The 26,441-nt window shown below is 38.6% G+C and overlaps 1 protein-coding gene across 4 annotated transcripts in view; it reads right to left on the bottom strand.

Annotated features, from left to right (window-relative positions):
* The window catches only part of LOC121313142 (tensin-3-like), a 165,238-nt gene that overhangs the window by 30,155 nt on the left and 108,642 nt on the right, over window positions 1-26,441 (bottom strand). For all 4 annotated transcript variants that reach the window (XM_041245357.1, XM_041245354.1, XM_041245356.1 and 1 more), the window contains 6 exons: window positions 26,318-26,378; window positions 26,134-26,209; window positions 24,447-24,576; window positions 17,757-17,822; window positions 16,831-16,935; window positions 8,331-9,536 (listed from right to left, as the gene is read on the bottom strand). In XM_041245357.1, the coding sequence (XP_041101291.1) occupies window positions 8,331-9,536; window positions 16,831-16,935; window positions 17,757-17,822; window positions 24,447-24,576; window positions 26,134-26,209; window positions 26,318-26,378 (1,644 nt within the window). The remainder of the gene's footprint in view (window positions 1-8,330; window positions 9,537-16,830; window positions 16,936-17,756; window positions 17,823-24,446; window positions 24,577-26,133; window positions 26,210-26,317; window positions 26,379-26,441) is intronic.

Raw genomic sequence — 26,441 nt, 5'->3', positions numbered from 1 at the left:
CTCCCATTTGCCCCATAATGCCATTACACTATCACTACTATTCTCGTTATAAGGCGGAACACAAATAGCAAGGTCTCTTAGCTATGGTTATAGACTGCAGCGTTATAAAGGGGGAGCCCTGTATACTCCTTTACTATTTGTAATAAAATAATTGTAATTAAAATTTGATGCAGTTAAACTTAATTCCAAGCATTTAACAGTCTTGAGCTGCGGATATCTTTGTGTACAGCATGCTATGGGTTGTACATGTAAGTACTGAGAAACATTACACTGCTTCACTAAGAGGAGTCAGCTAACAATGGCGGGATTTCAATGCAGTTTAGAAACTCAAAATTGTCTCTCCATTATTCTGAGAAAGTGCTGTATCATGCACATATCATACACATACCTAACGCTATAGAAAATGAACAGCAAAAAACAGCTATGGCTTAAAAGGGTACGTAAATTGCCATCTCACGCTAAAAATCTATGCAAATTGACCAAAGTTTTTAATAATAATAAGCCATACCTTATGTTCACGAGACTTCAGCAGTAAAGATCCCATTTGTGATATAACCTCACGAAACTTTCTGCTATAACTAAAGGCCGTACCAAGCAACTCTTTGTTAACAACTGAAATCTGCTGGAAGTAGCCCTGGCAAGCTTCTTTAACCAAATAGGAAAAAACAAGCAGAGAGAGACCAAGAGACCTCTTAATTCAGTATTTATTTTTCATTTATTTTTCAATGAAAGCATTTCAGATTACTGCCATTTGACTTATAAAATGATGGTGCTTTAGTTTGCTTGTTTTAAAGCAAAATGTATTAAATTAGCATAGCTGGGCATTTATGCCAGTGACCTCCTGTATTACTACTCTGAGTGACTTTAAACTTTTAAATTGAGATGGATTTACCAGTGAGCAGGAGGAAGATGGGAAATATATCTCTGAGAAGTCCATGCGGGTACATGGGAAGCCATCTTGAGGCAGGGAATGCAATTTAAAAGTTTAAGAAAGTGGTCACAATGTTAAAAAAACAAACAAAATTCAAACAATACACATACCTTACGTAAACAGTTGTAGCAACACATAGGAACATGTAACACAATAAAATAAAAAGGTCCTTATGTGCCTTTTAAGTGACCACCTATTGAGTAAAAACTCTTAAACCTAAATAATGGAGCAAGATTTTGCCTTGCACTGTCCCTGCGGAATTCAAACTCAGGTATTTATTATTATAATTATAAGAATATTATGTAGTGGGAAATATGTGAGAGTAGGGTAGCAAATTGTAGATTTACTACCAGTATTTTGAAAACATAAGCCAATATGCATAAAAGATGGTTGTACTTTCAGACTATTAAAAATTACTGGGCAGTATTTAACACGCGATTTATAACTACTGCCTGGTTATTTTACTGACCAATAATGGGTAGATGTGAGTTACCGTCACTAATTGTTACTGAGATATTATGTAACCAATTGTCAGAGGTATGCAAATGAGCTGTGTCCCCCACTTAAGATGTTCATGGCGTACACCGTCTGTTGTACACACAGTTGCTGGACATGAGTGAGAGGTTAGATTAGGGCAGTGTACACTTTTTGTTAAAACTAAATTATGACATTTTTTATATAGCTTAAATGCACATGCCTTCCTAAAAAATAACTGTGACCACCAGAAATGTAATTGCCACAGTTCATGATATTTTACTTTTGGTTGAGAAAAAAATTGATCCACTAACGTTAGCAAACAGTTCCTTTCCAGAGCATAATACAGTATAGAAGGCACTGGAACATTAGCAAGGTCTGGTTATTGTTCTCATTTGTTTAAAACTTTCGTTTGAATGACAAATGGGACAGAAATACAGCACTACCTATTAAAATTAAAATTAGGGTGGTCAAACGTAATTTTAGATTTTATCAAATAAAGACCAAATCGATTTTTGTAATCAGTTGTCATATAACTTAAACATATCTGTAAGTTATGCCAACCGTGCTTTTGAAATTTAAATTGGCAATATATAGTTGTACTAAATGAACAACATATTTTTAAGAAAGAATGTTACTCTAAACTAAACGACCACTTTAAATTGAATGATTGATGTTTTATGTGTACAAGCCAGCCTCTTGAGAACTGCACATCTCACTATGGGCAAAAGGTGCTGGGGGCGTGTGCCCGACACAGCTGATCTGTCACAGCAAAACTGTGCATGAGTCATTGAAGGCATGTGATTTGTTAATTATAAATCAACATCTGAGTATTATTGGCTTGTGTAAAAGAGGATGTATTGGACTTTAAAAAAAAAAAGAAAAAAAGAACCACAAATTTGCGGTATTTGTTGTAAAATATAATAATAACCACAGAGTGATATTTTGTCTTTTTTTTTGACACGGTATCTATGCATATATATATATATATATATATATATTATATTTATATATATATATATTACGTATATATATATATATTTAATTTAAGTGTCTAAGATTCTTTTTATTTTATATACCCTGGGTCTGCTGAAACCGCATTCGGGAAGAAAAAGTTGCCCAGTATCAACATTTCAATGGAGCAGGTGTTCAGAGACGTTAGAATCATCACCAATCAGGGGCTCGACATGTTTATTACTTTATTTTTATTATTTTTGTCACAGTCTGAGTAGCACTATGCTGCTCATACTGTATTGTGTACCACTGGCTGATAAAGCAGCATGCTTAACCTGCCCAATGTAGGGTCCCAGATTAAAAAGCAGTGAATTCCAGAACCTAGAAATTCAAAAGATTTTGCAGGACAAACTGGGAAGGGAGATCCCATACATCCATTGCTCTAATCACCAGCTACACTGGTGATTATGCATGCCATGTCCTCAGAAGAAAAGGTAGAAGAATTCTTCAATGTGTGTAACTCATTGTACAAATTTATAAGGAAACCAAGCAGCATTGGACTGGGCATTACTGTGCAGTTGGGGTTGTTGTGAAGTCGTTTGACAGCATTTTAAAATTACTTTCGGAAATCCAAAGCACTCGAGGACATGGAACCAAAGTTAAGATTGAAGCTATTGGATTATTGAACCAGGTGTGGGCCGATGACTTCAAATTCATTGCACACGTAGTTAAAAATAAATAAATAAATAAATAAAAATTAAGTATACTGGACACCCCAAACAAAATGCATCAGGGAGAAAATAACGATCTTCTTTCTGCTGTAGTGGTCATTCGTAGTGCTTCAGAGTCTATTGCGAAACTGCGTTGTGATGCAGTTTTTAACAATCTGCTGAACGACTGTGGTGAAATAAAGGCGCTGTGTAAGAAACTGAGAGTTCTACTTTTGAGAAAGCGCCTTCAAGACTCTGTGTTTGAGGGGTCTGTTGGTCAGCCCGGGGTTAAAACTGAGCTCAAGAGGCTTTATTATGATGCACTGGATGCAGTACTAGTTGAACTGTCAGCTCGTTTTAATGAACGCAATACTAATCCAATTGCAGCGCTACAGGCTGCCGACCCAAATAATCCGACGTTTCTCCAACTTGCTGATTTGCAACCCTTAGTTAATTTAACCAAGATGGACATAGTTGAATCTGAATTGCTAATTGCACGTCAGTTTCTGCAGAAACTGATTAAATCAAACGAAAATGAAAAGTGGATGACTCAGTCTGTGCTGAAAACGCTTCACAGTGCCCTTGAAGCGATGCCAAGTGTTAAGACAGTGCTACGACTTGCTTTGACCTTTGGGGCACCTACTGCTATATGTGAAAACTCATTTTCTACCCTTTCCAATGCTTCCAATGCTTCACAACCGCAAATCGCATCTCGTAGAGTTGGCCTTTGAGAAGGATTTGACACTCAAGTTCCGTGGCGAGCGGAAAGAAGTACTAATGAAAAAATTCAACGCAAAAGGAAATCGAGGATTGCAGCTTTACTGAGGGCGCATTTTTCGTGACGTTATTTTTTACATGTAATCGATGCTTTGCCATTATAGATTTTCCGTCAATCTGTTGATTTGCTTAATCAGTTGTTATATGATCAGTTAGTTGCTTAGTTAGCAGTTATTTGCTAATAGTTGCATATCGTGAGTAGGATTGTAAAACACTTGGGTATTATTATTTGTCACTAATATATAAATACCGGTACAATGTATCTGTTTGTAAAATATGCGTGGTATGTACATATGCGCCCTCACAGAACACATGATGCCACCCTCCCGTGTAATTCCTGCCGCCGGCGCGGCCCTGTATATATATATATATATATATATATATATATATCCTCTATATAAATATAATATCTATATATATATATATATATATATTGCGATTGTGTGACGATTGTGGAGCTGCATTTGTGCCATATAAAAATATGTGCAAAGTCATCCGTGTGTGAGTGTCCATCTATGTGCGGTTATTGTTCTTAGACAGTTCTATGGTTATGCACAATACCGCGGTTTATATTTTCTGCACTCTTAAATGAAGGATTGTTCATACACTAGTACAGGGTGGTCCGTCAGCCACGTCGACTCACTCGTATTCGTGGGTTGCAAAGTTTGAAATGTAGGCATTTTTTCAGTACCAAACAATAATAATGAAAAAGTGTCTTCGAATTCAATTAGATAATCTCTCTGAGCACTTTATGTCGGCGTTTTTGTTTTTCTTTTGCTGGTCATAGTTGCGGATTTTTTTTTTTTTTTTTACTTGGGTCAAGGCATGCAATTAATAAGGACAATTAAATGGAATTCCTTTGAGTGTACGTTACATCTTTTAATCTGCAATCGGCAACTGGGGGAAAAACAGCTAGTTTATTTATCTCTCTCTCTCTCTCTCTCTCTCTATATATATATATATATATATATATATATATATATATATATATATATATATATATATATATATATATATACAATTTTGTCTAGAGCAGGGGAGCGGAGCAGAATGAAAGAAAGCTGTGCGGAGCAAAGAAAAAGCAGAGGAGAGCGGAGGGTATTATACGTTATGAGCGGTGAACGGAATTGTCACCGCTTTGCTCCGCACATTTTCTGAACACAATACAGAAGCTCGCCGTTAAATTGTATTGTCTTTACCACAGGACTTGCACATCACAGAAGAGTAGAAGTAACTCTATATCCCTTATATGAGTAGTGGGTAACAATATATTGCCCAAATCCAAAGTGGGTAAACCCACTTATTTATAGTCAGTGTTGCGCGTTTATTTGTTTTTACTGTGTGTGTGTGTGTGTGTGTGTGTTTTTAGTAGGTGGAGAGAAAAAAAAAAAACCGCCATGTGAGCACATTTATACGTTTATGGCGGGGGTGGGGGATTGCGCACAAAAATGCTCACCTTGACTACTGTGGGGTGGTAGACAAAATAGTTTGGGAAACGCTGTCTTAGAGCAAAGAATACGCTACAAACCCGATTTATATATGTTTTCCAGTAAGTAGCCGATCCTGTTTAGACGAGATAACAATGCAATTTAATGTATGCGTTACAAATAACAAAATACTTAAATGGCATAATTATTGGATAATTAAGCATATACTTCTTTTTATTATTACTATTAAAATATAGATGTTCCAAAACACAGAAATGATGCTACGAAATTAGAACCTTTAAGACACATCTCATTCTCTGCCTGATCTGAGGCTCCTGGTAATTATGATAAAGGTCAATTAATAGCCCCATATTGCTTTATGACTCATACAAATAATGTTAATTAGAAAATTGGGCTCTAAGGGCATGTTATTTTAAAGTCCCAGGAGTGATTTTTTTTTTTTCTTTTTCTTTATGGTAAATGGCTTTTATGAATCACCCTATGCTATACATTACTGTCATGTTAATCACTATTACTGGCATGATAAAAGAGACAGTGAGTTTTATGTGTAAGAGACATAGTGTACTAAACATTATGGCTGGACAATTTGTGCTGTTAGCAGACTACCAAAGAAGTCCAGAATTGCTGAAGTTACGGTATTAGATTTTTTTGTTGGCCAAATGAGACAGGCTGCACTTGCGATTCTTTAACACAACTTAAACGTTGTGTAAATGTAGTTTAAGAAAGCTGCACACTATCAGTTGTTGTGCAAGGACAAATTGCAGCATAGACAGAAAGATTTAAATATACCCACCCGTACTTTAATATAAATTAGTTAATTTGCATTTGAAAGGAGAATTTCCCTCCCTAAAAGAAAACTACATGGATACAATGATTACCCAAAAGATACTGCCAAAATAGCATGAGAAAACTGTTCCAATATGTGTTCCTCAATCAAGCTCACCTGGCCTTGACATCACTGGATTTCTGGATTCTGTGTACAGACAGAGGCATGTTGGTCATGCTCTGGCAAACTGTGCTTCTCAGCTCAGCCAAAACAAAATCAACAACATCTGGCTGCAACGTGCAAGCAATGTAAACCACAGCCATTGCATTTTCAATGAGCCTCACTATAAAGTGCCAGTGGAAATAAAAATAGCCCGTGATCCAATTGAAAGCATGAAATAATACCACAGAACATAGTATTCTAAAACAAGTTCAAATACCAGGCTCACCAGAATTTGACTTAGGGCCTCACAGAGGAATGTCAGTCTAGCTATACTGTATATCTTTTTAAAATATAGCATAAATCTTCTTCATACTATTTGAACGGGGATGGAGACAAGGCTTAAGGTAAATGCATATGTCCATCAATTACAGAGAAATTGAACGTGCAAGGCTTAGGAATCTGCCTGGTTTAACAATGGACTGTGAAGAATGAACTGATGTCAAAACAATTAAGCAAACACAGCTTATCAAAGATCACATTGCTCAGAGTTGAAAATCTCTCTATCAACCAGACGCAAGTCATTACAGGTGTGTGTGGGTGCCATGTCTTACACTAATTACAGTTTGAACTATTATTCAGAATAAGAAATATGATTATGTTTTAGTGAAAAGTTTTAGTGCCTCAACTAACGTACACCCTGTTTCTACACCAGAAAGTCTAACTGAATTATTTAAATAATGCTTTTTTTTCTAATGTTTGTTGCATATGAGTAAAATGCAGTTTGATATTTTTCTTCTTTAACAAAAGTCTGGAACGGTTTTATTCATAAAAGCACTTTTTTAAGTAACTTTATAGTGTGATCTTTATTGTCAGCACATTACAGTCCTATACATTTAACATTTCACACTGAAAATATTGCTCCTTTTAGGCTTGTTTGAAACCTCTTCACTGCTTTTTAACTCTACACCTTGAGCAGTGATTATAGTAAAACACAGTCTAAATGTAAAAGTTTAGCTTTGGGACAAACCTGTTCCGAGCCTGGAAACTCCAGGAATGAAATAAGACACACTACTCAAAACAGTAAGTAATTTGTTATTTGCTCACAAAAGCAAGTATATGAACAGGCGTACTTGGCGTAGATCAGCATTATGCTGGTACAACACAGCTAGCCTTATTACTTTGAAGCCTATTTATATGCTGGGGAAGGCTACACTGCATAAATGGATTTAATTAAAAAAAGAAAAACAACACAGTGTCTAGTTTCACTAGCCATCTGAACAGCAGTACTTGAATATTGTTTTAGAAACTCCAAGTCTGCCTGTTGCACTTCAAAAGCATTCCATAACTGTTACGCAACAATACTTCAATCAATATTATCAACCACATTCTAGTTATAAGACCTAATAGTTGAAATATTATTGTAATGATCTACAATGTAACAACTGAGTTCGTCTTTAGCAGTTTAGCCTTTTAACAAAATGAATGTTTATATTTTAGTTATTTTCTTTTTCTTGAGCAAACTATAAAATGTAAGACATCTGGAAATAAAGAGGTTAAATCAGATAAATGTTTAGTATTCATAGACTTAACAGAACACAATAATAACCTTTTGGTGACCAGTTAAATCAGGTTACACTGGGACTTGACTTTATGCTATAAGACAGAATAGGCAAAACTTGTATAGGCTTTTGATGTAAGCCTGTATTCCTGCCATTCAAGTGTTTTCAATAATATTGTATTAAGCACAAGATTAAGAATACATGTTTGCATCTACTCCTTTCTGTTAAAAAGAGAAAATGTACAGTTGCTGTTTACACACAGCTTGTGAAGTTTCAGCCAGCCACTAAAAAATGGCAGGTGAGCTTTTTGTCCACAAGGCATTTAATCCCCAATATTTTAAACAAAAGGCTATAAAGAAAATCTGTATCTGTATAGCAAGAACAAAAACTCCCTGACCTTCTTAACTTTTATTTGTTTATACACCTATATCTGATTATTTTTTTTTTCTATTTGAATCTTTTAAAACAAGCAAGTCACTACCACTAAATTGTATAAAAAAAAAAAAGGCATTAAAACTCAATAAAACACTGTAGATGTTTTATTCTGACCTGGTTGGTGAATGTTTTGTGAAATCTCCACTTCTCTTTTTCCCTGAAGTGTGGTGTTCATTCCATTGGTGGAGGCAACCCCTTCTTTACTGGAAGCAGATCCATTCATCTGAGCCATGCCTCCCCTTTTTACAGAATTCATACGTGTAGGTATTGGCACAAACGTGGGGTCAAGGTCTATTATCAGCTGATTCAGCTGCTCAATCGACTGATCAATATCCATGGTGGGTGAGGATGGCAAATCCTCTTCCTTGCAGGTGTTGTCCAAACCATTGGTTTCCTTTGGACTCTTATTGGCATTAGGAAGGTACCCAACAACTATCCCTCTCTGCACAGCATCCTTGCTGCTGCTTCCTCTAGTTGAGGTATTTGGAAGCTTGGGCTGAGAGTCAAGCTTACTCTGTTTGTTCTCCTGGGGGAACCTCACATCACTCTCAGATGGCAAGTATCTATACTGCTGGGCAGCCACCATCTGTTGCTGGCGGACCCAGGTCTGCGTGGAGTAACCGCTCTGTCCAAAAGCCTGAGGCTTGGGGGTGGTAGTCATGGAAACAGAGGGGTTTCTTTGTGGCAGGTAGCCTTGCTTAGCCTCGCTGAAGGCCTTTTCATAGACATCCACACTGATGCCCAGGTCAGGGGCGATGGGGGTATGATGATCGTCACCAGTGTTGCTGCCGAAGCCATCTGACAGCAATGAGTTTTGGCTGCTCTTGTGAAAGCCAAAGTGGCCAAGATGGTTGGAGTGATGGCCCTCAGAGGACGAGAGGGTGCCTATGCTGCCTACACTGTGAAGGTCGTGGTTGGGGATCTCATCATCCAGGATGTCAGTCTCCCTGTGCTTCAGCTTGACCTCCCCATTGACATGCACCTGGGCAGGCACAATGTGTTGCACACCACCCAGCTGATTTCCTCCTGACATTTCCTTGGAGGGAGTTGGGTTCTCCAGGCCAAACCCGCTCAGGAGTCGGTCAAGCTCAGCTTTTTCCTGCATACTAAGTCCTCGCTTGATCCCCGAGGTGTGGTCTGTCCGTATTGATGCTGTAGAGTGGCCGGAGTCGCTGCTGACTGACAAGGTGTGGTCACTGTGGTCAGGGCTGCTGGTCACTGCCACCCCATGGGCCCCCACTGGTAGGCTGCAGTCTGAAGAGCTCTTTTTCCTCACCTTGGCATAGAGGCTCCCATCAACAGGCCCCTGAGTGTGCAGCACTGTAAAAGAAAATAAAGGAACATTTGAAATTATTCGTCCTATACAAATTATAGCCCAATAAATCATACCTAGTGTCTTACTTTTTTCTTCTGCCGTTGAGCATAATGAAGTATATTACACAACAGGAAAATTTATCATTAACCACATCACATTGGAGCACACCAACATGCAGTTTTATGTATTTAGAGATTATGTTTAACACGTTAACATGTGCACACACACAGGCATACATTTCAGAGCTGCTTCTTATTTTTACATACCCCTCTTCATTGAAACATGGTTTAGACTTTTGTTCAGCTCATATACATTTTGAAAGGCTATCAAGATAGTAATAAACAACAAAATTGTTTAGTTTTGTTTTATGCCTTACACAATACGCCTTGCAAATCGAATCGTCTCTTCTGACAGCTCCTTTTCAGTTGATAATGAAGGTATGTTTTCCACAAAACAAATGTTTTCAATTAGTAAAAAATGCTTTTGGGCAAAACAGAGGGGCCCAGGAATAAATGTGTTTTCTGCTGAAAGGCATTCCAATCGTAGACTCCAAATAACTAACTAATTTAGAAAAAAAAAATTATATATATATATATATATATATATATATATATATATTCTATATATATATATATATATATATATATATATATATAGGAGTCTCAGAGTAATGTATAGCTTACATGCCAGGAAACTGTAAAACGAATCCTTTCATTTGAGCTAGTGAACCAAATTAAAAACCGTATAGGGAAATTACTTTAAAAGAGCTGTCATTGTAAAGAAGAGAAAGTCACAACAGCAAATGTTTTACTTTTAAAGTCATATAACCTATTTGATGAGTTCACTGAAGTCACAGCAGGATAACATTGACATTGCACTCCGTGCAGATAATATACACAACAAGACATTCTAAACGAGGTCCAGTTTTTTCCATTGGTCTCAAGGTAAAATTAAAAACGAACTTGTAACAAGCTCTAACACATGTATGTTTTCCTACAGTTAGCCTATGTAACTAAGTGTCTTTTCTTAATCCTAAAGTCTCTGAAATCATTACAACATTTACAGTATTTTATTATTTTATAAAAGTATATATTGTATAGATTTTATCAAATCTCTTATCAACAGATGAAAGAATGACACATAAAATTACAAAAGGCATCCTGACATCAAGTAAAATGTAATCTTATCCTGTCTGACCACAACAGCTATTCCATTATACTGATATGGCAGAGGTAGGACATTGGAATTATTGATTTTAGGTACTGTGTTATCCCAACATATGTTCTCCAATCTGCTTGAACCCTTTGAAACAAAAGTTTGCAGCTTGAATTCACAGCACATTTATTTGAACAATAAAATACTGGAACCAACTACGTACCTAGCTCAGTCTGCCATTTAATGCTTGCCTTTCAGGCAAGTCCTGCAATGAAATCCAAATACCAGACATGCAACATAAAGGCACTTCATGCTGACAGACCCCTTTTTCAGCACATCCCCCAGCTCAGACTTCTGACTCCTATTCATTCGCCACTTGTTAAAACACACATTTAATTTAAAACAGCTAGGTAAACACGCATGTGGTCTCCCTCCATACCTGTTTTTTCACAAGTGAAACCCCTCAGACATACAATAGGAAAAATGAAACCAGACACAAATTTATCAAGAAAATACAAGGCATGTTAATTGGTTTAAATAGTTCTCCTTCTTGGCTCAAGCAACCCCTGGCACAAAGCTGCATCCCTTCCTACAAGGTGATAACATTTCTCCTGAGGCTGTCTAGCTCTCTTCCTTATTATTCCCATTCCAAACACCCCCTCCTTTCTTCTACAATTCCATACTGTCTGAGTTAAAAGGTTTCTTACCTTTACTTACCAGCAGGTAACTGCTTTCACCAGAATAAGTGAGGATTACAGAGAGGACTGGAAAGGACTGGTACTGCCCCACAGTAAAAACAACACTGCAGCCAACACATTTCAGTTTTTCTTCACGCAGAAGGTAATTGGTTGTGCAAGATGCACATGAGACCTTGAATTAGCCAACTATGGAAAGGAGAATGTAAACACTAGGGTGCGGCTTAGACAGAGAGTGGCATTTAGGTTACTGTAATCTGAACTGAGAGTGCCAGGGGATTTAGAGAGAGAGGAGAGAGCTGTTACAATATTTTAAATCTAGAACTACACCACCTTAAGATGACATCCTTTTACCAAAGCATTGTAAAACAATAATTAAAACTATTTTTTTTCCTTTTTCCTTTTTTTATAGCAAATCTTTTGAACCTATATACCTATAAGATTTAAGGTTTTCTTTTACAAAAAAGTGCTGGCAAAAAACACATTTCAAATGAGCTCATACTGTTTGCTATGTACTGGATTAGTGTATATGGGAATGTCTATTTAACATTCTGTCTACAAAACTTGCATTTTTCTGTTTTTACGTGTAAGTGAAGAGTGTGAAATGGGCAAGCCTAGGGTCCCTGCTTCTACTTTTTTGTCTGGACACACAAAAGGCTGGAAACCACTATGTGATCATGAAATGGACAATGAAACTGTTATTGCAATAACAATATGATGTATTAGTAAGATTTTAAATTTATATATATATATATATATATATATATATATATATATATATATATATATATATATATATATATAAAAATTACGTTAGAAAAAACTCAGAATGTGTGTGTTTTTTTTTTTTTATTCAACAAAGCCAGACATTCAGACTTGCACAAACTTACACCATTGCAAATATTTATTTTTCACATTTAGGGACGTGTAATAGAGATCACAGTTGGTTCAGATGAACTTCACTTCTACTACACTATGGCATCTTTATATATATATCTCCGTGGTGCTAATTTATAGTGCCATTTATTTTCTTTAAAAATATGTATTTTCATTATCATGCTATCTTACAGCATAAATATATATTCGCGAGGGGAAAATTATATATTTTAGTTCATAACACAGGGCCTATTACAGGTTATTCCGAAGTCAAGTAAATAAGGTTTCAAAAACTTTAACAAACCACTTTATTCTTCTCAACCCACTTAATGAATTCTCTCCCTTTTCATAGTCTTTTTGAAGGTCTGCTTTCATTCTTTATTAAACTTCGGCAGCAGAAGAAAGATGCTGTGTCTGGTTTTGCTTGACCTGCGGTGGTCCCATTGCATGAGGTTCAAAATTAGCACCACTTCATCAATGTTAATGGCTATAGAACAACCATTATAAATAACTTATGTGGTGGCTTTGTAAACAAGGAAAACTACTAATCACACTTAAATTAGACAAGATCACCCCGACCCGTTCTAAAAGGACAGCTTTTTATAGCTTGAGCATTTTTATTTCATTATTTTATTTACTGCACTGGTACACCTAAATTCTCTCTGAGCATATTAGTACTTAAATGTTTACATTACTTACAGTAACAAAGGAAACCTGTCTGTTTATAAAACTACACCAAGAAAGTACAGTATATAACTTAGCCAGAAAGAACGAAAGGAAAATCACCAGCTTTAGTAAAAACACACCAGTCAGTAAACCGAATAAATGCAAATTTAGCTAAACATTTTCAAAGCAAACAAAACAAGATAGAGTGGACTACAGAAACAACCAGTCTTCCAATACTCAAATTTGTATAAATAAAATGTGGAAGCTTCACATACACCATCATTTGTAATACATTACATACACTGTTTACATTGACTTGGCACTGTTTTCACTAAACCCTGCCCTTGTATTTTAACAGCTGTTGTAGGGTAACCAGGTATTAAAAGAACATGTAATGTTCCACGTTTTGGGGAATTTTTCAGAGTTTATTTTACTTATATTAAAATAGGGAATTTTTTTTTTTTTTTTTTTTTTAATTGAAAAAACGGTAAAAAATGGGGGGGGGGGGGGTCTCAGTATACACACTTTACATGTTGAAAATGATGTGTAGCAGTTCTGGTTTCTGATAAGGTTAATGTCTCTGACATGTCTGATAAAGGCAAAGCTACATTTTCCCAAGTTAACTGGTACTTTGCGAACGTTTGGGCAATTGCTGTGCTGACGGAAACAGTATCTACAGAAGGTATGAATATGACATCAGCACAAAACAAGCCATGTTTATTTGCCTTAAAATCATAAAAATAAAATACAAGTACTGACAGTACTGGGTGGTGCAAGACATCAGAAGACGCGTCAAAATCACATTGGACATTTCCATCAATGCATTCCATGTAAGTTTACCAACTAAAGCATCACCATTTTCTGTCAAATATTTATGATTAAGATTGTCAGTGTTAGGCAGTGTTTTAGCTGATGGACAGGCAGTACTGTCGCACAAAGTCACAGATGCATACTTCTGCAATAAACAGTGGCCATCCAGCAAAGCACAGCGCACTGACAAACTCATTAACACAGTCATTCTGCACTCTCTTTTATTAAAGCAAGTGTAAAAGCCACATAAATGGATTGCTTGTCTCTCAGTTCACTTTCTTTTTTTAATTTAATATGTCACTTATTTTTCAGCATGTTCTTTTATTGTCAGAACGAACATGTACCTCAATGCAGCAGTATTTGCAGCGCTATGCATCCTCTGCCTCATCTGAGCCACTTCTGCTATTTCTGTTTTTTGTATAAATTGAAACGTGTTTTCTTTTGAATATTCATAAACTGATTTACATTTTCTCCCCATTCCTCATCCACTAAAAATATAATATTTTTGTGTATTTCAATTTAGTTTTTGCTCAAACTAGTACAGTAGTTACTACACCCAGCAATTGCCATAATAATCAGACTTTGATTGGCCAACATAATCAGGTGATCATGTGTTTGTGAACCATGAACCCCTCCCAAACTGAACAGCCGGGCAAGCAAGAAACTGGTTCGGGGTGTCACTCTGAAGCCAACAATGACCTTGACAGATCAGCAAAGTTCTGTGTCTGAGATGGGAGTCAGTGTTCACACCAAAAATAAGCCGGTCCCTACACAAAGCTGGCCTATATGGATGGGTGGCAAGAAAGAAGCCACTACTCAAAAAGTCTCATCTTGAAGCACGTATGGAATTTGCAAAAAAGCATGTAGATGATACTGCATGCATGTGGAAAAAGGTTTTGTGGTCAGACGAGACAAAAAGTGATTCCAAGCATTAAGTCTGGAGCAAGCCCAACACTGCACATCACCCAGTCAATACCATCCCAGCTGTCAAGCATGGTGGTGGCAGCATCATGTTATGGGGATGCTTCTCTTCTGCAGGAACAGGGAATCTTGTCAGGATAGAGGGGAGAATGGATGTTGCAAAGTACAGGTGAATCCTTGAGCAAAACCGTTTTGAGTCAGCCAAGACTCTGAAACTGGGAAGGAAATTCACATTTCAGCAGGACAATGACACAAAGCACAAAGCAAAAGCAACACGGGAGTGGTTGAACAAGAAAAGAATTAATGTTCTTGAGTGGCTGCAAAAGATGCATCTATCAAGTACTGACTTAAGGGGCTGAATACTTATGCAACCAGTAAATTCCATTTTGTACATTTTCTTTGCAAGTTTTGCTGACATTTAACCTCCTCCTCATATAACAGTGTTCAGTTTAACCACTACAGCACTGAATAAAAAAAAGTTTGTTTGAAAAACTGTGCATACATTCATATAAAATGAAGGAGAAATCCTGTGATTGGTCCTGTGTTCAAGTACTGTGTTTTGGAGTCTGGAGTGAAGGCAAAGGCCCAGTCTACAGGCACGAATTGTATTGTTTTGTTTTACCTTTTATTTTGGCCTTGTGCCTTTCTTTGTTTTGCGTTTAATAAATGTACACTTGTACACTTTGCGCTTTAGACTGGAGCGTCTGTCTCAGAGTCTCTAGGCCCAAGCTGTTACTGACAAGAATTAGAGACTCAGAGACAGAAGCTGCAGTCTAAAATATAAAATTGTAATTTGAATATGGTTACATTTTTAATGGCATTTTATTAACCAATTAATACGATATAACTGAACTTCAGCAAATTAAATATGCAAATCTGCTTTTGAAAAAGCTTTTTTTGTCAATAAGCAATATGCCAACAGCACATACAGAAAGGTACATATGATTCATATAATGGAACTTTGGACACCTTTCAAGCATTTCAAATCTGAAAATAATAATTAATATCTAAAAAATATAATTTGTCATCTGAATGCTTTAAATGAGTAATCGAATATCAATTAAATAATTATTTATGCCATGCAAAAGAAAGTGTTACTGACTTCTCTGTTCTACGTAGGTACTCTCAAGAGTACTATACACCTTTAGGATTTGAATGCTAAGTGAAATGGAGCTGGCGATAGAATCCAAAAATGGCTTTCTGCATACATTAACACCACGGGCCTCATTTCTAAAAATCACTAAGCATTTACTGTTACTCTTTTACTCAACACCTTGTCTAATGTTGTATGCTTAAGGTTTACTTATCATTAATATCCAGAGAAATGTAAGAATTTCTGCAGAAAATATATAAATGTAATAATTCATGTTTAGTTCTCTCTTGACAGAAACTGTTTGTTCATTTTACAACTAAAAATCATATATATATATATATATATATATATATATATATATATATATATATATATATATATATATATATATATATATACTATATATATATATTATATTGTATATATATATGTTGTATGTATATATATGTGATATGTGTACATGGTATATTATATATATATATATATAGTACTGAATATATATATATATATATAATATATATTTGTAATATTTAGGGACAGTAGTCAAGCACTGATAAAACCTGAGTAAACAAGTAGAAACATCCCTGCATGGTTTTTTACCCAGGCCAGCTCTTTTTAATGAAATCTCCCTTATACCACAAGAATGTTTAAAGTTTCCAAAATGCTGACCCACCTAGTAATTCGGCACCAAGAATATAGTCATTCATTGCAATGCAACTCTTTAATGCATTTTTATTTGCATTGCTGGCAGCATTCAGTAAAGCATAAAAATACCTAATATACACATGCAAGTAAATACTTAAAAGGAAACAAATGACCCTATCCTCTTTAAAACATTCGACCCATAACTTTATTGCAGTTGCCAGTTGTTGAGGGAGGATATAGGCCCGTTTCAATAAAATGTTGTGTTTTAGAGAAACACAATGTGTTAATTCAACAAAATAAATATTTCTGTTCATACCTAGTCACATAAGTAACAAATGACACCACAGAACTATTACTGTGGGTTATGATACATTATGCCTTATTATGCCTAGAAGGTTTTCATATTTCCAGAATAAGTTACAAAATAAATCAATTTACCTTCACCATTTGAGCTCATGTTTTCATAGGAGTCCCACCGTATAAGCGGGTCAGCAGTGCTGTAATCCACCATCACACCATGATCATTTTGCAAGCGCTCAGAACCTTCAAGAGGGAAAAAGGGCTTAGTAAAGGTTGCAGCCTCCTATGGCAACCTTTATTATTACAAGGGACCAATACTGTGCAGAAAATGCAGTTTAACACAACTTAATCCATATATGATACACTGGCAAAAAGTCATAACAGAATCTGATTGTCATAAATGTAAGAACAGCACAATCAAATAAAAAGGATTTGAAATCCTTAGTTACCATTCCTTTAAGATCTTCTAGTTCTAGGGCTGGACACAACAGGAAACTACCCACAAATGTTCCTGTAAGCTATGCTGCCTTTTCGTGCCACCATAATGAAAAATCATTTACTAAACAATCATCAAAATAACAACAAACGAGATAAGGTTTCACTTTCACATAAACACCTACTCAAATATTTATACTTAATGAAAGATGTCTGTTTTATGATACAATAGAGTGTGTGCATAGTAAGGTAGTTAAAATGCTCAATATTCTAGCAGACATTGTTCTAATATGGCATGCCCATCAATTATTCATGCCCACAAAGTTACACAAGTGGATAGACTGGCATATTATTTTTTACAATTTTTTTTTTTGCATTTTTGCTGAATTAATACCAACAGTCAGAGGAACTTCCTTTACCATCAGTTTCAACTTCCAGATGCTTATTGTTAATTCATGAAATTCCTAGTGGCACATGATCCAGCCCATAAGCCCTTACCTTGATGCATATACGACACTCAGAATTGAAAGGAAGCATGGTCCACTGAAATAATACAGTGAGTAATGGTTGAGAAAGGGGACCCCAAACCAATAGGGTTACTCATAGTCATGAGTAAAACAGAGACTCACCTTGGATTTTCGCAGGACTGCCTGAAAACACCAACTCAATCTTCCCATAATCTGGAAATCTGTCATCTGGAAATTCAAAAGGAATTATTTTATGCTGATATCATGTATTATTCTGGCATTAGCATTTTAAAAAAGCAGTCTTGAATAGGCTTACATGTTTTAAGTTTTGTGACACAAAGGTGCATTTGTTCAGTTATAAAAGGGGAGGTACTGGAAAGAAATTGCATTGCTAATCATCAGTTCATGTGAAATCTTATCACATTTTTTCCTAATTTACACTATTGCCACTTATTGTTTAATATTGTATATATTCCTAATTTCTTAACTGCTTAATGTCCTATTAAGTGTCTATTATTCTATTTTATTTTGCTTAGATCAGCTGTGTCTGACTGATAGCTGAAGTGTGAAAATCTAATAGAAGGGAAGTTAGTTCTGTGATACACCAAGCGTATCGCATCTGTCACCCAGTGCTCTAGACATTGCTTCAATAAGGCCTGACCTCTAGAGCGGGACCCATAGCAGACAAACAGCTGGTTGGACTGTCTCCAGGAAGCCGTTCTGCACTGTCTCAGCACAGAGCCCGAACTGGGCAGAGCGTGTGTTGTCTACGGTCCTCCTCTGACTCGTGCGGGGGAGGTCTGAAAGTTTCCAAAACCACTGGTTGGTTAATATGGAATGAGGATACCACCTTTGGCAAAAAGGATGGATTTGATCTCAATGTTATCCGCAAGTCATTTCCCCTAAGCGCCATGCATGCGTCATCAATGGACAGCGCATGAATCTCACTTACTCGTCTGGCAGACATAATGGCTATTAAAAATGCCACCTTCAATGAAGCAGGGTTGACACCATGAGCTCGAATGGGGGACCCATAAGGGCCTGCAGTACCAGTTCTAGATCCCACTTGGTGACCATACTTTTCGAAGACGAAGCCTCAGAGCCCCTTTAAGAAATTGCACTGCCAGGAATCTGCCCCGGGGGACACCGGGTCAATTTTGTCATGGCACACTGATATTGCTGCCAGGTATACCTTCAAAGTGGACACTGATTTTCATGCGTTAAACAAGTGTTGTAAGAAGGTTAATATCGTCTCAATAGGGCAAGTCACAGGATTGTGACCTTCAGCAAGGCATCAGTCTTGGAAAACTTTCCATTTATATGAGTACTGGTGTTACATGGTAGAGGAAAGGGGTTATAATGTGTGAATTTTTATTATTATTATTATTATTATTATTATTATTATTATTATTATTATTATTATTATTATTGTTGTTGTTGTTGTATTATCACTTTGACAGAGCCTTTGATTGCTATAGAACCTTTGCGTGCAGCAAGCTGAAGCACCTGCAGGACTGTCAGTTACCTGTGTTTCAGGACATAATGGCTTGGCTGTTTCAGAGGGCAAAAAAGAAAAAAAGCAAGCGGTGAAGGAGCGTGGGACAGTGAGCCAGATGGTGAAAGGGGTGATCAAGACAACTGAACCAAACTGGCTGTTTGCGGTTCCAGTGAGGAGCGCTGGGCGGTGTAAAGAATTTTACTTCATGGACAGAGTTGCTACTGGAGGAAGCCTGGTAGACCATTGCTCATGCCATTGCAGAGGTGAAACAAAGGAATGAGACTGCAGTGGCGAGAGGAGATACACGCTTTGCATGGGAGATAGAGGGGGATCATTCCCATTTCCCCCTTTTAGCTAAGTAGTTTTCTTTCTTTGTTTTTTTTCCTTTTATTAGGTTTTTTTTAACTTATTTTGATTTATTTCTTTTTATTTGGGATTCGACTTACGCTGCAGTTAAGCAGTCACTGCCCTTCCCCTTATTATTTGTTGTTACAGTACTGCCTGCTGCTCTGCGCCTGACTTCCTGCTGTTGTTTCGGATTGCCCCCAGTGGCGAAGCATTTTTGCTCTGGTGAAATTATTTTTTAAACTGGTCTTTAAGATAGCTTGACAAACTGCTTTTTTGCACACTTTTTACATACATGTATACGAATATTGCTTAATGTTTTAATTGTTTTTATCACTTTTGTGGTTTTATTCTAACGAAATAAATATCTGTAGCCTATTCCTGTGTCTTGACCCTGTTGTATGATAGTTCTGCTGGTTGGGGTAACACGGAGATAAAGAACCTGAGTGTCTTTTGGTACAAACTAATTTCTGAAGGAGCAATACCTTCAGTGGCGTAGTTCGGCTATAAATAAAATTTCCCCTCGCCGCACGTGCTCGGCGCCCTAGCAGACTGTAGTGTTTCTACTACTGCATCTGGCAATAGACGGCTCCGTTCAACGGCCAGACCCAGAGTTGGAGCTGGGCTGGGTTTGGGTGCCATAATAGCCCCTCTGCTTGGCTCAGGAGGTCCTTGCACAGCGGGAGCTGCCACGGCTGATCTGACAACATGTTGGAGAGGAGAGAAAACCAGGGCCTGCCATCTGGGTGCAACCAGCAAAACTTGTGCTCTCTCCACCCTGATCCTCTCTAGTGTCAGGGGTAATAATGATAGCGGAGGGAACGCATACAATAGTCCCTGTGGATAAGGGTCAGCTAGCGTGTCTACTCCCAGGGGGCCCCCGTCTCTCTCCATGGAGAACCACAGGGGCATTGAGTGGACTCGGCTGTGGCAAAGAGGTCGATTTGTGCAGATCGAAACCTCTCCCAAATCCGCTTCACCACTTGGATGCAGCCTCTACTCCTAGCTGTCTGGAGCTCTTCTGGACAGCAGGTCTGCTGCCTTGTTGTCCACACTGGGGAGGTGAACTGCCCTGATGGAACGCAAGTTTCTGTGCATCCAGGACAGGAGTCTGTGTGTTGCGTGGTGAAGGCCCGGCGAGCACAGGCCGGCTTGGTGGTTTATGTAGGCTACCACTGTAGTATTGTCCGTCCGGACCAGCACATGTTTGTGCAATAACTGCTGGCAAAAATGAGATAACACCAGGTTCACTGCTTGCAGCTCTTGGGCATTTATGTGTGCTTGCTGCCAATGTCCCTTCCACTGTCCTCTTATTCCTCTCCCATTCCAGACCGCTCCCCAGCCCAGGCTGGAGGCGTCTGTAGTGATCACTTCCCTTCTATGAGGGGATCCGAGGGGAGATCCGAGGCACAGATAGCCAGGATGGAGCCACCACTCCAGTGTCTTCCGGCATTGTCTGGACACACACCAGCTGGTACTGATCTCGGACCGGGTGCACCTTGAGCGTTTTTATCCAGGCTTGAAGCGGGCGCATTATCAGCAGCCCTAGTGGAAGGATTCTCGAGGCAGCTGCCATCAGCCCCAACAATCTTTGATATACTCTGACCTGTAGGAGAGCGTCCTCTTTGAATAGGGAGAGTGTGGCCTCCAATGACCAAATCCTGTTTTCCGACAGTGAAGCAAGCATACTCACAGAGTTCAGTTTTATCCCCAGGAACACTGGGGTATGAAGTTACTCTTCTGTTGATGTATTGAGAGCCTTAACTTCATCACATGATCTATGATCCTGTTTTGTGTGCACCTCTGCGTGTCTTTCTGAATGTGTGCAAACTAGCCAATCGTCCAGATAGTTGAAAAATAGTTGAAAAAGTGTGGAGCGCCAGCAAGAGGCCAAATGGCAGCACTCAGAATTCATACTCGTTGCCTTGAAAGGTGAAACGCAGATATTTTCTGTGTGTGGGATGAATCGGGACATGAAAGTAGCCATCTTGCAGGTCCATCGATTTGAACCAGTCGCCTGGTTGGACGGACTGGAGGATACGCTGTGCTGTCAACATACTGAACTTCCTCTGTTGAGGAACAAATTGAGGACCCTGAGGTCCAGAAAACCACCGTCCCTTTTGGGCACCAGGAAGTACCTGGAGTAAAAGCCGCTGAGAGCTTTGCTTGGATCTACCAAGCGCACAGCATTCTTCTGTTGAAGATTGGCGATCTCCTGTTGAGGGAGTATCGCTTTTGCTAGCTCGACGGTGGTGTTGAGCACAGCCTTAAAGGGCGGAGGAATTGTAGATCGTATCCTTGTCTCATTGTCGATAGCACCCAGGAGTTCTGGGTACAGTCTTGCCATGGGTCACTGCCTTTGGCCATACTGGTTGTGAGGATGATGGCAGCTGGGGACCCTCAGGGGCGGTCTCCCTTGGGCTTAGGAGGGGGCGGGTGTTTCTTATGCCCTGCCCTCGGTCTCCAGCTGGAGAACCGGTTACCCCTGGCTGGCAGTGGTCCCTTACCGCCGGCTCTGCCTCTGCTTGCTTGTCTGTTTTGGGGTGGCGGGCGGTGTTCCGACCCTGTTGTCCTCGCAGGCTGTAATTGCCACCTTGACGTCTTTGGCCTGTGTTAGCCAGAGATGTCTGTGCGCAGCTACCAATACCGCTAGAGACCTGCCTGATGTCTGACCTAACTTTCCCATTAGGTCGGTCATCGCCGTTGTTACCGCCAGTAACTCCCCTGTGTCTGCCTCCGTTGCCCGCTCCTGCAGCCTCTCAGCCAGCTGTGTCTGGTACAGGACCAGTATAGCCATTGCATTGGCCGCTCTAGCTGACAGTGGACGTGTATGCCTTTTTCAGCATGGTGTCTGTTGTTCTGCACAGCTTGAAAGGGCAGGTAGGGCCTTTGTCCCCTTTGGTAAGGGTTGACCCCTGCACCAGTACTGTGACTGTGTCCCCAATGGTGGGGAACGTGCCTAGACCTGCTTCCTGGGCTCCTGCGGTGTGTAACAGGGCCTCTGCTGACCTAGAGGCTGAGGGGGTGGATGCTGGGTTGCTCCAAGATGAGCGCACCAGCTCCAGAAAATCCTGACACAAGGGAAAGGCATGCTGTGGATGTCCCTTCTGCTTTAAGAAGCGGTTTCACTTTCCCTCCTGCTCCGCTGGCCTGTGATACATGCGGAAGGGGCAGTATAGACCCCCCCGCTGTGGCCTGCATAACTGACGTGGCAGGTTCACACACGTCCGACCTTGAGGCTGTGAATGACAGCTCATCTGGGCTCGGAGGTCTGTGTGCTGGAGATGGAGATCAGGACTGGGGTGGTTGGAGCTGCCCGGTGGTATGGGGCAAGCTGCCCTGAGATTTTAGTAGGGTCTCTAGCATGGTCTGCTGAGCCCTTACCGTCTCCGCTAGCTCCGCAAAGCACCGATAGTAGTGTGGTGCCTATAGTAGCGCGGACGGTGACGGGTTGTAGACGGCTCTTAAAACGATTCACCGGTGCCGACTCAGTCGGTCCCGTGTCAATCGGCGTCAAGGTCAGTGATGATGTGTAGTGCGGTCGGTGCCGGGCTGTAGACGGGCCTGAAGCTATTCACCGGTGCTGAATCAGTCGGTGCCAAGGTCGGTGCAGAGCTGTAGACAGCTCCGAAGCTAGTCAACCGGTGCCGGTATCGCCGTTGAGGAGAGCGCTGTCGGTGCCGAACAGTCGGTTCCGAGTCGACCTATTCCAAGGTCGGTGCCGATGGTAGGCACAGTCGATGCCCGGCTGTAGGTGGCGCCAAAGATGGTTACACCGGTGCCGAGTCAATCAGGACTGGGTAGGCGCTGTTTTTCTCTGCCTCAAGTGTAGCGGGAAAACCGCGGTCAATGCCGGGGTATGCAGCCAATTCAGTTGCGCTAGGAGAGCCCGAGGCTTTAGAGGGGTGCTAGGCCCAAGTTGTTGTTTTTTTTTTTGTGGTCGCTGTGGCCGATTAAATCGGAGTAGAGGACGACGCAGCGAGTCCGCAGGGTCTCCTTACAACACCAGTTCAGCTCTCCACACGGTATTTGAAAAACTACACAAAGCCTTGTGCAGTGAAAAGAGAGTAACGGCCGCTTACCAATCTCAAAAAAGGTGTCGAAACCAGCTCTAGTGAGTAAACGGACGTGAGAATTAGGTAGGAGCACTCTCAAAAATGCTCAAAAGTGTGATTCTACCGTGGATAAAATTCAGTTTGACGGTAAAAAGCAACAAATCAGCCAATTTCAGTGACTGACAGTCAGAGAGGATCTTCCCATTCAGTAATGCTTGTCATTCAAATTGAAAGGGAACTTCTATTTGCGAATTAACAATTTCCACAGTTGCAGAAATTATAGCTGCACACTCACATGGTCATGTCTTGAACCATTACAATTCAGAAATTCCATAAAAGGCTAAGTTGGTAAATAATGATCTACTAAGAAATAAAAATAGAGAATTATTCAAAACACATGTAAAAGGATATTAAGCAGGTAATACATTAAATATTCTGGAAATCTAGATAGTACTGTAAGTGTCTCTAAGTGTTACTGCAGAGGACATTTTATCTAGGTCTACTTAATTGAGCTAAATACTATTTAGACTATTAAAATAGGGCTCTTATAAGAAACAACATCTCTATCGATAAGCGTGAGTCCCTTTAGTGCATTTCGGCATTTATGGAAAATGCCAGGAAGGGCTCTCTTTTAATGATTTAAATATTAGCTATAATTAGATCTGCAACTGGCGAGATCAATTATATTATATTTAGGAATCATTAAAAAAAAACAAAAACAAAAAAAAACATTTGCAGCAGACACTTAAAATATAAAATGTAAGACTTAATATTATAGAGATAGATCATCTGGGAATAATAAATGTTACAAATCAGTTGCCACTTCAAATGTAATCTCTCAGTCCAAATAATGTGTGTAATACAAGTCAATGAAGCTGAAGATGAGAAAATGTTGACTGTGGACTGAGAAAGGGTATAACAAGAACAACTATGCAGTATTTAAAATGACACTACCTTTGTTTGCATTATCAAGTTCTTCCTTGCCAAACACTAAGCCATAGCCTTGCACTGAGCCAGTGTGAAACTGAAGGCAGAACACAACGTCACGTGTAGCTGACTGGTACTTTTTGTGGTAACATTTTACCTGTAAAAAAAAAAAAAAAAAAAAGAAAAACTTTATTTTATTTTATTTTTTATGATGACTACAAATATTACACACACATACACCACATGCACACTGCAATAAGATATACCAGCCTCAGGCATACAGTATATGAAAGCTACATCTATTTTTTATGACTTAACATGAGACCTAGACTAAACAAACATTACCGGGCTCAGGAACTGAAAAATACTTTATATTTATTAACAGACAGAAATTTCATAAGAACATATAAAATAAAAAATAAAGGCAAACTAAAAGAGGGTGGGATATTACATGTTTATTTATTTATTTATTTTTTATAGAATGGTTATACACTTAATGGTTTAATCTTTGAGAAAACCAGCATGCTTTTTCATTTATTGGGGCAGTCATTTATGGTACATGTTGTTTAAATTCTGCAGAAAGCTAGCTCTTATTTGGTCAGTTTATAGTTTGAGGCCCACACACTGTTTTGGATGGGGACCATTTTTGTGTAGGAGGAACACGTTTGTTTACAATCTCCCACTGGCGCCAAGGCAAGAATGAACATGCTGGAAGAAATTCAATGTTATCAGCCCCCTTTTTGGAGGTGAAAACATACTGTTCACATTCCAGGGAGTTTTCAGCAATGTAGATTTATTTTGAATCATCAACAGCTTTAAACAGTGCTGTCTCTCTCGATCTCTCATATGGGACATTATGTGAAAGATTACATTAAAATGACGTAATTAAAAATGAAGACTGTAAAACAAGATGTACTACACTATTTATGTAACACACTGTAGAATTGTGTTCATGTATCAGAACACCATTAATGTGGTGTCTTTGATCATACAAGACAAGTGGTACACAGCTGTGCCTACAACGCGCACAATCACCCAAAATAAAACATTTTGAAGAAAAACACTTGCTCTAACTGTTCTATTTGTGTGTCTTAATACTTCATATCATTCTACCTCCATTACTTAAGTACTCCAGTTCATAAACCCTTTTTAAAAAGTATGCAGCATCTTTAGCATGTAAATATCTTTTGTGGTTTAAATAGTATCTGACATCTGAACTAGTCTCCCTCACATGCAAATGAAGTAATTATATGATGTTATGATAAAACCACACGGTAAACATAATTTCGCAGTTTATACTTTATCATGGTCCTTATAGTCAAATTATTTTGATTGAAAACACTTGTATTGAGTCATTGTGATTTAGGGGTGCAAAAAGAAATATTCCACACCCAGGCACTCAATGATATTTAATCTGTTAAAATACAGCAAAAAACATTTAAAAATATATTCTAAACTTCACCCTGATTCCCAGCCAATAAAGGGCATCCTGTATGGAGTTTTACTTGCATTATTTTATCTGTGATTTAAAAAACAATTTTAGTTTCTAGGTAAAGTCCATTATTTACTTGTAAAATACATTGTACAATAAATGCAATTAGGTTTAATCTTTTTTGTATTGCAAGTTTTTTTCTGGTTTTGAATAAAATGCAGCCATTAGATTTAATGCAGTATCATGAAGGAATAAAAACTGGTGAGAAGTTAAACAACTTACCATTATGTCGCCCTTCAGCAGCTGCGCTGGCTCGAGGGCAATGCATATCCTGCTTTGATTCTCCAGGCCCACATTGCTTAATTAAAATAAAATGGGATTTAAAAAAAAAAAAAATTTAAGAATGGAATTTAAAAATACATGTGTCATTAATTATTAACAAAAGAACATAAACAAAAACACTTACTAGATCCCTGAAGTGTACTTTGGTTGCATTGCCTGGTAGATTTTCAAAAATGGTCGACACACTACAAAAAAATATGAAATTCGACATTTTTTTTTCATATCTCATTACTTTGAAGAATAACCAA

Source organism: Polyodon spathula, chromosome 3 (genome assembly GCF_017654505.1).
Source record: "Polyodon spathula isolate WHYD16114869_AA chromosome 3, ASM1765450v1, whole genome shotgun sequence".
NCBI lineage: Eukaryota > Metazoa > Chordata > Actinopteri > Acipenseriformes > Polyodontidae > Polyodon > Polyodon spathula.
This window is presented reverse-complemented; position numbering and strand designations above follow the sequence as displayed.